This window comes from Populus alba, chromosome 4 (assembly GCF_005239225.2).
Source record: "Populus alba chromosome 4, ASM523922v2, whole genome shotgun sequence".
NCBI lineage: Eukaryota > Viridiplantae > Streptophyta > Magnoliopsida > Malpighiales > Salicaceae > Populus > Populus alba.
Window position 1 is genome coordinate 1897621 of NC_133287.1, and position 12004 is coordinate 1909624.

Consider the following 12004-nt stretch of genomic DNA (forward strand, 5'->3'; position numbering starts at 1 on the left):
ATTAGATAACTCTTGCAACCATATTATATTTTCTCCCCTGTGTAAAGGGAAAACTTTGTTCATAAAAATACATTTTGTCTAAGGTAGCTGAAAGAACACTTGGTTGCTAGAATGAATTCTCCGATCAAACTCTCCAATACAATCCTCCTATACTTGCTTACCCTCTGTATCATTGCTAAAGCACAGAACCTCAATAACCCCAATTACCTCCATCATTTTTGCGACGACACAACCACTTCCACAACAACCTACAAGGACAATTTAAATACTCTTCTCTCATCACTTGCCTCTAATGCCACCAGCAACAGTATTGGATTCTTCAATGCCTCTGCGGGCCTGGAACCTGATGATGTCTACGGCCTCTTTTTCTGTCGTGGTGATCTTAGCACTGAAGTCTGCCAAAATTGCGTGGCCAATGCCACCAAGGATATAGTTCAACGACGTTGTCCAACCCAAAAGGTGGCTCTCATATGGTATGATGAGTGCTTCCTGCGTTACTCGAACAAGACCATGTTCTCCACCATGGACAGAGACCCTAATTACACGTTGTGGAATACACAAAATGTAGCTGTCGATGCAGATTTTAATAGGATACTTGTGGACACTATAGGCCCTGCAGTTTATCGGGCAGCAAATATGCCAGCAGGTGCTAAGAAGTTTGAAGCCACGAAAGCTAATTACACAACGGAAGACAAATATCTGTACGTCTTGGTGCAGTGCACACCAGATCTATCTAGCGGCGATTGTCATAAATGTCTTCTTGCAGCTTATTCTGGGTTGCAAATTTGTTGTAATGAAAAGCGAGGAGGAAGAATCTTGTTTCCGAGTTGTATTGTTAACTTTGAAATGTATTTAAATTACAATGAAACTTATGTCGAGGCTGCAGCCATGGCACCATCACCTGTAACACAAGGTAAGAGTTTCATTTTCCTCTTTGTGACTGCTTGATTTTCATGTTGCACCATAGATCATCATAGGTTATTATCTACCTGTATACCTGCCTCGTACAAAATGAATTAGGAATTTGTCTAACTGAATTAGTTCTGAAAATTGGAATTAGTACTGCAATTTGTCTTTGCCTCATGTAAAGCACAATACACATTCGATTCTCTATAACGATGTTGAAGAAAAACATTTCTGCTATGCAGGAGAAAAAGGAAGTAGCAAAAAAACTTGGATTATAATCGGTGCAACTCTATCTACAATTGTCGGAGTCCTACTGTTCAGTTCTTTCGCTTACACCATGTGGAGAAGGAAGAAAAGAGGTAAAAAAAAATATGTATACCATTATTTATTAATCATGGTCCTGATAATCATCATCATTGTTGTTATTCTAACTACTATTATTTCGTAATCTGCACCTTAGAGGAATTACAAAACAGCCAAGTGATTGAATTACTTGATATGGAAGGAAGGACAATTGAAGATGACTGCTCGAATGAAATTGTTTTTGGGGAGGTGAAATCCCATGATTCTCTTTTGATCCAGCTAGATGTTGTACTCAAAGCTACAAATCAATATTCTAATGAAAATAAACTTGGTCAAGGAGGGTTTGGCCCGGTGTACAAGGTACTCATGGCTATAAAGTCCATATTTATATAGTTGGTAGCTGTACTAAATTGAAAAAAAAAAAGTTGTTTTTTGGAAACATAATTCAATCTTCACTATGCTTTTTGATTATTATGTAGAGATGACGTTTTTTTTTTGGTTAATATTTAATTGCTTATTAATTTAGAAAATATATGTGCTTTCAGGGTGTAATGGAAGACGGTAAAGAAATCGCAGTTAAGAGGCTTTCAAGAACTTCTGGTCAAGGATTAAGGGAGTTCATGAATGAAGTCAATTTAATTGCAAGACTACAACACAGAAACCTTGTCAAACTCTTGGGATGCTGCCTCGAAAAAAATGAAAAGCTGCTTGTCTATGAATACATGCCGAACAAAAGTCTTGATGTCTTTCTCTTTGGTTTGACTCTAAAACTTCAAAGAACCTGCTGCTGTATATTCTTTTTTTTTTTAAAACAAATACCAGTAGTGGATTTTTTGTGCGTCTGTATGGGCAACCACAACCTGTTAACAGGGTGGAAAAGCTAATTAATTGAACTTTGCATCCATGTTTCTTAGATTCTGCTATGCGGGTGCAACTTGACTGGCAAAGACGCCTCAGCATTATAAACGGAATTGCTCGGGGGCTCTTGTATTTGCACGAAGATTCACGTCTCAGAATTATTCACAGGGACCTCAAGGCCAGCAACATTTTGCTCGATTATGAGATGAATCCAAAGATATCAGACTTCGGAATGGCAAGGATTTTTGGTGGAAATCATAGTGAGGCGAATACAAACAGAATTGTTGGAACATAGTAAGTATTACTCTCCATTTTGTCCAACGGCCTCTCACAAACTCACCGGTCTAAACTTCAAATATATATTACGAATGCTTCTCAGACTCCTCTTTCATGCTCAGTTGTTCTTCTAGTACCAATGGATTGTAGTCTTTTTTTCTTATATATATAGCTTCATTAAAGATAGGCCCCATAACTTTGAACATATTCTATGACCAGTTCATTGCTTTCCAGGAAATTAAAAAGAACACTTTTGGTGAATATTCCAAGCATTGCACAAAACCTTCACAACATTCACATGCCTCTAAATTGATTTTTTGTTATTATATTTGGATTTAACAGTGGATATATGGCTCCTGAATATGCCATGGAAGGGCTATCATCTGTAAAATCAGACGTATTCAGTTTCGGAGTTCTCATGTTAGAGATAATTAGCGGGAAAAGGAATGGCGGGTTTCATCTTTCGGAAGAAGGGAAAAGCCTCCTCAATTTCGTATGCTCCTATCCTTGTATCTCGTCCAAAGAAAAGATATTACTCTACTGTGTCTATCAAAGAATAGTCTAATATTAATCCAGGGCATTTTTAATTATATTTCAGGCATGGAAGCTGTGGTCTGAAGGTAAAGGACTGGAGTTGATGGACTCATTACTAGAGAAGTCAAGTGTAGCAACTGAGGTGCTGAAATGCATCCACATTGGGTTGTTGTGTGTGCAAGAAGACCCAGTAGACAGACCAACAATGTCATCAGTTGTTGTTATGTTGGCAGGTGATAACTTAAAATTTCCTATTCCTTCAAAACCTGCATTTTCTGTTGGGCGAATTGTTGCGGAAGAAGCTACATCGTCAAATCAGAGAGTTGGTTCTGCTAACGAGGTCACTCTTTCTAACGTATTACCTCGGTGATTGTGTTGCAACTCTTCGTTTTTTCTTGTAACAAAAAAGAATGGTGGAAAGCAGCAGCTAATCAAACTTCTCAACAAGACACTTGGCTTTTTAAGATCAGATTTTGCTCGCAAAAGACGAATTAAGCCTTTTTGGGGATCATAGGGCTGAAGATCTCAACAACGCCTAAATATATTGAACAGTGTGACACGGACGCATATCAACAAGTTTTATCCAAGAAGAAATCTGGATGCATTAAACAAGTTTTCCGCTGAAAAAGGACATAAATTTTTATTTGACCATTAGATCATGGAAAAATTCTACAAGAGTGTTCTACTGTTACGTGTGGAGGTTGGCTGGCTAGACTAGTCAGCCAAGGTCAAGAACTGTTCAAATTCAGCTCAGAAGTTTCTGTCTAGAATTTTTTATTTTTTTTTCCTGGTTAATTTTAGATTTCTTTTCTAGTTAGATTTTAAGATTTTATTTGATTTATATTTTCTAGATAGATCAGGTTAAGCTCCTATTTAAACAGCCGTGTTTTTGTTATTTTCCATGAGAGATTATTATTATTGACAATGAGATTTTTCAAATCAAAAGTTCTCATACAATCTTACAGATTGACATATAATCCGGCCCCTCATATATTTTTTCCAATAGTCTAGCCAAAGAAGCATTGCCATTTTTTAAAGAAAGATCCTATCTCATGTCACGAAAGCCACCAATCAAACGCTTTACTGTAAGATACCACTCAGTAACAATAATTGAATAGCTACTTCGAGGGAGCTAAATCCTCCTGATACTCTGTTTTTGCTGAAATTATGCTTGCCTTCTTATTAATTCTCATAGCTTAAATAGTAAAACAATTACTGAAATTAAATGACGATTAACAACCCATAATTAATATTATTCTATAACGGACGTAACTCCCAATTAATTACTTCATAACAGTTCTTTTTCCCCAAGACCCACGATCAGGTCATCCTCCTTCATCAAAGTTAAATAATGACTGTGTAACCGAAGGCCACGTCCTAACAGTCCCATGACAATCCCTCCTCCATCAGACCTTGCCCTCAAGGTCAGGGAAGTCTCTTTGCAGCTTATGAAATTCAACCCAGGAGGCGTCATTGACTTCCAGCCCTTTCCATTTAACCAACAGCTCGCTGACAGCCCGCCCATTCTTCTTTTTGAGGCGTCGCTGCAAAATTTCTTCAGGCTCCGCTTGTGGACCACCCCCAACAGTTAATGGAGGAATAGTAGTCGCCAGCATATTTCGAGCACCAAGCTTTTTCTTCAAAACTGAAACATGAAACACGGGGTGAAGGAGGGAGGTGGAGGGAAGGTTCAAACGATAAGCAACACCACCAATCCGTTCTATTATCTGATAAGGTCCATAAAATCTGGGAGAAAGCTTGAGATTTTTGCGCTGCACAACTGAATGCTGTTTATATGGTTGTAGACGAAGGAAGACCCAGTCTCCTACTTCAAAATGTCGTTCAGTACGTTTTAAATCTGCAAAATGCTTCATCCTCTCTTGAGCCACCTGTAGGTTCCCACGTAATAGGCGCAAGATCTGATCACGGCTCTTCAGAGTGTCTTCCACAGACTGAACTGCAGCTGTCCCTGGCGAATGAGCCAACAAAGGTGGGGGTGGGTATCCGTAAACTACCTCAAATGGTGAGAGTTTAGTAGAAGCATGAATGTTGGTATTATACCACCATTCTGCAAGAGGCAACCAGCGTGACCATTCCTTAGGCTTATCCCCAGAAAAACACCGTAAATACTGCTCCACACATTTATTCACAATCTCTGTTTGACCATCCGTTTGGGGATGATAAGTCGACGAAAATTTGAGCTCAGTCCCATGCAATTTGAACAGCTCCTTCCAAAATAGGCTAGTGAACACAGGGTCTCTATCACTGACAATAGATGTAGGCATTCCATGTAGTTTAAAAATATTGGCAATAAAAATCTGTGCAATTTTAGTAGCTGTATAAGGGTGCGCAACTGAGATAAAATGCGCATACTTACTCAATCTATCAACCACCACCAAAATCACACTGAACCCATTAGAAAGAGGCAACCCCTCAATAAAGTCTAAGGAGATATCTGCCCAAACCTTTGTAGGAATAGGCAAAGGTTGGAGAAGACCTGCAGGATGGCTGGTCTCATTTTTGTTGCGTTGGCAAATATCACACTCTTTAATGAACTTTTTAATGTCAGCCTTCATGCCCATCCAATAAAAATTAGCTCTAGCCCGAGATAGAGTTTTATGGAATCCTGAGTGGCCTGCCTGAGGGCTTCCGTGAGATAAGTGGAGCAACTGATTCTTGAGAACACTAGAATCACTAATATACAGCCTGCCCTTGTAAAATAACAACCCATCTTTCATGTCATATTTGGTCTCATCCAAATTGTGCCCTGCAAAATCATAAATCAGTTTTTTTAATTTGGGATCCTCTGAATAGGAGTCCCGTAATGTTGAAATCCAGTTATCAGCAGGGAATGACAAGGCAGTCAGCATTGCTGGAACATTGTCAAATTTCCTGGACAAGGCATCAGCGACCAGATTTTCTTTGCCTTTCTTGTATTCCACCAAAAAATCAAAGCCTAACAATTTAGTTAGCCATTTTTGCTGCATGGGTGTCCCTATTTTCTGCTCAAGTAGGTACTTAAGACTTTGATAGTCCGTCTGCACTCGAAAAGTTTGCCCCAAAACATAAGAACGCCACTTCTTGACTGCCAAAACCAAGGCCATGAGCTCCTTTTCATATGTAGATAGATGCAAGGCCTTCCCATGAATAACCTGACTCATAAAAGCAATGGGTCTTTCTTGTTGCATCAAAACAGCACCTACACCACAACCAGAAGCATCACATTGAATAATAAAGGGTTTAGTAAAGTCAGGAAGAATTAAGACAGGGGGGTTAGTTACATCATTCTTAAGGGCAGTGAAAGCTTCTTTGGCTGTAGGGGTCCACTCAAAGGAATTTTTTCGGAGTAAAGAAGTTAAAGGAGCAGCAATAGAACCATAACCTTTAATGAATTTGCGATAATACCCCGTTAGACCAAGAAATCCCCTTAAAGATTTAAGGGTGGAAGGAAAAGGCCAATTTAACATAGATTCAATTTTTTTAGGATCAGCCCGGACTCCATTTTTAGAGATTAAATGACCAAGATATTCAATCTCCTGACACCTAAAGGAACACTTAGATTTTTTTGCAAAAAGCTGATAATTTTTTAAAATATTCAATACCACTGTTAAATGGTGTTGATGCTCTTCCAAAGTTGTGCTATAAACAAGAATGTCATCAAAAAAAACTAACATGAATTTTCGCAAGAAGGGCTTAAAAATATGATTCATGAGAGATTGAAAAGTGGCTGGAGCATTTGTAAGGCCGAAGGGCATTACGAGAAATTCGTAATGGCCTTCATGAGTGCGGAAAGCAGTTTTTGGGATATCCTTGGGGTTAACTCGAATTTGATGATACCCGGAACGTAAGTCTAATTTACTGAAGATAGTTGCCCCATGCAACTCATCTAGAAGTTCATCCACAATAGGAATAGGAAATTTGGCCTTAATGGTGTCTTTGTTCAAAGCTCTATAATCAACACAAAGACGCCAGCTACCATCCTGTTTACGAACTAAAAGAACTGGAGAAGAAAATGGACTCTGACTAGGACGAATGATACCCGAACTAAGCATGTCATTAACAATCTTTTCAATTTCAGTTTTTTGAAAATAAGGGTAGCGATATGGTCCAACACATACTGGTTTAGCCCCTGGTTGAAGAACAATATTGTGGTTATGGTCACGATTTGGTGGCAGACCAGCGGGTTCACAAAAAACTTCCTGAAATTGGTCAAGTAATTCAACAAAGAAGGGTTCAGTTTCAAGAGTAGAAATGCAAAGTGCATCAGGTGAAAGTAGCTGTAATACCAAACCCCGTTTGTCTTGATTCATAGCCTTTCCAAACTGCTCCCCATTCATCAAGGAAACTTCTGTGGGTGTAATGCCTTGTAAAACATGCCTAGAATCCAAGAGATTAAATTCCATGCGTAATTTAACAAAATCCCATAAAATAGGCCCTAAGATACTGAGCCATTGAACTCCTAACACAATATCACAACCACCCAAAGTCAAAACATAAAAATCTGTGTGATAAGTGTTACCCTGCATGTGGAACGGAATATCCACACATTTCCCTGTACTGCACAAGCTGTCCCCATTGGCTACTTTCACCAAGAGTCCTGTTGTTGCTTGTAAGTGAAGATGCGTTCGTTGTGGAATTGAGGGGTCCATGAAATTATGGGTGCTCCCGATATCGATGAGGATCACCACAGCACAACCATTAACATATCCTAGAATGCGCATGGTTTTGGGGCTCGGAGAACCTGCCAACGCATGAATGGAAATCTCATGTGCTGATTCTGAATTTCCCTCACTTCCTCCTGAAAGACTATCAGTTTCTTCTAAAAGTCGAGGCTGCTGAATGAGTTGCAGCTCTTCACCTTCTGAATCCTCACATTCCATTATAAATAAACGAGCTGATTTGCATTTGTGGCCCGGACCCCACTTTTCATCACAGTTGTAACATAATCCCCTTGCTCTCCTCTCTTTCATTTGTACTGGGGACAAGCGTTGGATTGGAACAAGTGCCTTCATATCTGATGTTGGTGAGTTAGGAAGTGGACGTGGGGACGTAGATCCCAACCGTGAACTCCGCCTGAGAGCAACCACATTTTCCTCCTGCATTTTTGCCATACCAAAAGCCATTGTGAGGCTAGAGGGATTTAACATACGAACCATGAAACGAATATCCTCTCGTAAGCCACTTAAAAAACAACTGAGCTTGTATGGTTCTGCCAACCCTTTAAGTTGATTAGATAAGATCTCAAATTGGGACTTGTAAGCCTCCACAGTTGTCGTTTGTCGTAGCCTTGTAAGAGTCTCCATTGGATCATCCAAAATGGAAGGGCCAAACCTGGTAAGTAAAGATTGTGTGAAGCCATCCCAACTAGTGATGCTACCCGAGGACTCTAAGTCCTGAAACCAAGTGAGAGCTTTACCCTCCATGTGAAAAGAAGCCAAGAGGACTCGATGATGAGGGTTGGTTTGATGATACGTAAAAAATTGATTAGCACGATAAATCCAACCATTGGGTTCTTCACCATTAAACTTAGGAAAGTCAAGACGAATAGCCCGTGTTTGAATGCCACCCTGTTCTTCAAACAAAGGATTTCGCATGTGGGACCTTGCCCCAGGTGAAGTATCCTCTATCTGCTTCCCGTGGGACCTTGACCCAGATGGAGTATCCTCTATCTACTTCCGGTGGGTATGGACCAAGGTGTCCACATTAGCAACCACCAATTGTAATTGGTTCGACAAGCCTTCAATTGCCTGTTGCAAGGCTTCTTGATTTTGGTGCTGAATTTCTTGAGTTTGCTTAACTGAAGCCAAGGATTCTACAAGTTGTGAATAACGTGTATTATGCCCATCAGCCATGGATTGAACGGCTCTGATACCACTTGTAAGATACCACTCAGTAACAATAATTGAATAGCTACTTCGAGGGAGCTAAATCCTCCTGATACTCTGTTTTTGCTGAAATTATGCTTGCCTTCTTATTAATTCTTATAGCTTAAATAGTAAAACAATTACTGAAATTAAATGACGATTAACAACCCATAATTAATACTATTCTATAACGGACGTAACTCCCAATTAATTACTTCATAACAGTTCTTTTTCCCCAAGACCCACGATCAGGTCATCCTCCTTCATCAAAGTTAAATAATGACTGTGTAACCGAAGGCCACGTCCTAACAGTCCCATGACATTTACTGCGTTATGTAAAACAACAAGAAGAAAAAGCTATGAAGTCTATGATTATGAACGATTTAACCTTACATTTGAAGAAATACAAGCATATTTATTAGATAATTTGATTTTTTTTTTATTTGTTGCTGAAAAAAGAGTTGTGATGAATTTAAGGGTAAATAAAATTCAGGAATATGTTAGTAAAACTTATATAATATATAAAAATATCGATAAAGTTTATGCTGCTTTGATAAATACCTCTGATTATGAACGATTTAACCTTACATTTGAAGAAATACAAATTCTTTCTTTTTCATCATCCCCTCACTGATTTTTTTCGAACAGAGCAAAAGAAGCATTGTCATTCTCTTATAATGCCAATTTTCATGGAAAGACCCTATCTCATTTCACCGAAGCCACCAATCAAAGACTTGGCTGGTTAGGTAAAAAGAAACGCAAGCTAAAATTACGAAGTCTATGATGACGAACAAATTGTTAAGCCGGCCGACATTAGCTTGTACTTCAAAATTTCTAGAAGAATGTGATGCATAACAAGATACCAGCAAGCACATAAAGATAAGCTGAAATAATATTAAACTCTAAAACTTTATTAGTAAAATTAATTTGACTAAGTCTACTTTTAAAAAGGTTTACAATGTCTTTTATAGGCTATAAAAACTGACTTATACTAGAAAACAAAATTAAAATTCTAAAACATAAAATATTAAACAAAACATTAAATTAAGGAAAAACTAACAAAATCAACCCAAATAACATCTTTTAAGCCCAATCTCAAAAGATTGAATGTTTGATAATTCATAAAGTGGGTTTTTATAGTAAAATAACCTATAGAATTTCCTTTGAAATTTTGAGTATGATCTAACAGTTAGATATTTTACTATCATCTTTTTAAACTACTACTTTGGTTTGGCGTGATCAGACATTCTTTTAGGTCTAAACATGTTCAACTAGTCAATGAAAGTATATGCTAGACCATTTAAATGATTTATTTATGATAAATCCCCATATAATTATTTAAAACCCTTAATCTCTACAAACCTGGTTACATTATTCTTCTCGAGTTAGAAAGAACTTGTCCTTGAGTTTTGTTATCACCGTGCCGCTCTATATAGGCAACCACTTCTAGGCTTCTGATGTGTAATTGAATAAGATAAACTATGCCAAAATCGAGTCCCTAAAATACATTGATCTTGATAGAACCATTACTTTCGTTAATGACTTGTTCCATACTAAACTCTCACTCCTTTTTTATTCAAAGTCTCCCCTCAACTATCTAAAACATAAAAGGAAAAATAATATAAAATCCAAAATAATATAACACACATCCAAGAAAAAACAAGGAAAAATTAACAAAATTAGCTCAAATAACATCCTCTCACGCAACATAAGAAAATATAAAACTAAGGTTCTCAAATCCAAGCATAAATATTTATAAAATATAAAGTTAATAGCTATATAAATATTTAATGATACTAAAATTTATGAAATTTAAATAAATAATTTTTTTTTAAAAAAATTAAAATCTAATTAATTGAATTTTATCATTTACTCGAGAAGTTATTCTTTTATGCGACAGACAAGATAAGGAGATGATACGGAGATTAAATAATTAATAAAAATAGAAGTTTGGTAGCAAAGTGAATCCAAGAAGTCGGGAATAAGCACATCCATGTTGGGTTTGGGTAGCATGGCTTGCCTGAACCCAAATTGGAGAGGAAGCCCAGCTTTGGATTCTTTTAGTATTGAGTTATGCCTAAATCGAGAGTTATTTTGCCCAAATCGTTAAATAATCACACGATGTTGTTGTTATAGAATTGGGAAAAAAAAAAACAAGAAAAAGAATTATTGAAGAAGTAAATTATGTGGAGAAAATAATCCATATAAATAAGAACGAACTTTCATGCACCAGAATAAAACTTGGCATATCGTTTAATACGATAGAATAAATTGCAAAACGAGAATGCTCCATAAGAATAATCTCCCCACTGCATAAACGACCCACGTTAGCAAGAGCTTGGGCTGCTTCTTTCTTACATCTCTCCTTGTGAATTTGCAGTCAGAAGAAGGTGGCCTCTGCTACCAATGCTCCATAAGAATCCTCCGTGATCATCCTGGTAACAAGTTTCAGTATTTGCCTGGAGAAGGTGATTCTGGCCTGTTTATTAGGTAAAAGAAACATATTCCCTTCATTTCCAGGCTCAAATTCACACTTCGCAGTACTTTAGAGAAGAAATAAACAGAGTTCATACTAACTTCTTTCATTTATATTTTTGAAGGGCATGCTGAGCGATGGAAGGGAAGTAGCAGTAAAGAGACTTTCAACTTTCTCGGAGAAAGACACAAAGGAGTTTACAATTCAAGTTCTGCTAATCATGAAAATTCAGCTCGAAAATCTTGTCAAGCTTCTCGGTTTTTGTGTTGATAGAGATGAAAAGCTTCTGGTTTATGAATTTATGTCTGACAGCAGCCTTGACGCTTCCTCTTCGGTTAGTTTTCTTCAATGCTTTCGATCAGAAATTCCCGTTCATTGATCTTTAGATACAATCTGCTTATTTTTCTTCAAATACTGGATTTTGAGTTGTAATTAGCTAATTCATTTCCACCGATATCGAACACGAACTTGTATTGTAAATAGAATTGCGAAGGGAACTCTTTATCTCCATGAGGATTCTAGGCACAGAATCATTCATCGAGACCTGAAAGCTAGCAATATCTTGTTGGAAAAGGATATGAACCCTAAAAATATCTGGCATCGGAACGACAAAGATGTTTGCTGGATGTGTGTACGGAAGGCTGATAAACAAGTATGGACACACCTTAAACCTAAAAGACTACATTGTTGGGTTATGGGTATGGGCTTCTATATCTAATATTGGGTCAGTGTGTGTGAAAGCTTATACAATATGGGCATACTCCAACCCAAAAACCTAAATTACTGG

General features: G+C 37.7%; 1 protein-coding gene across 1 annotated transcript; it reads left to right on the top strand.

Moving 5' to 3' along the window:
* On the top strand, positions 1 to 3840 carry LOC118058560 (cysteine-rich receptor-like protein kinase 10). Its single transcript, XM_035071276.2, has 7 exons — positions 1 to 913; positions 1149 to 1265; positions 1367 to 1569; positions 1755 to 1965; positions 2124 to 2361; positions 2686 to 2836; positions 2942 to 3840. The coding sequence occupies exons 1-7, from the start codon at positions 112 to 114 to the stop codon at positions 3245 to 3247; spliced, it is 2028 nt and encodes a 675-aa protein (XP_034927167.1). The 5' UTR covers positions 1 to 111; the 3' UTR covers positions 3248 to 3840.
* Positions 3841 to 12004: the final 8164 nt, after the last annotated feature.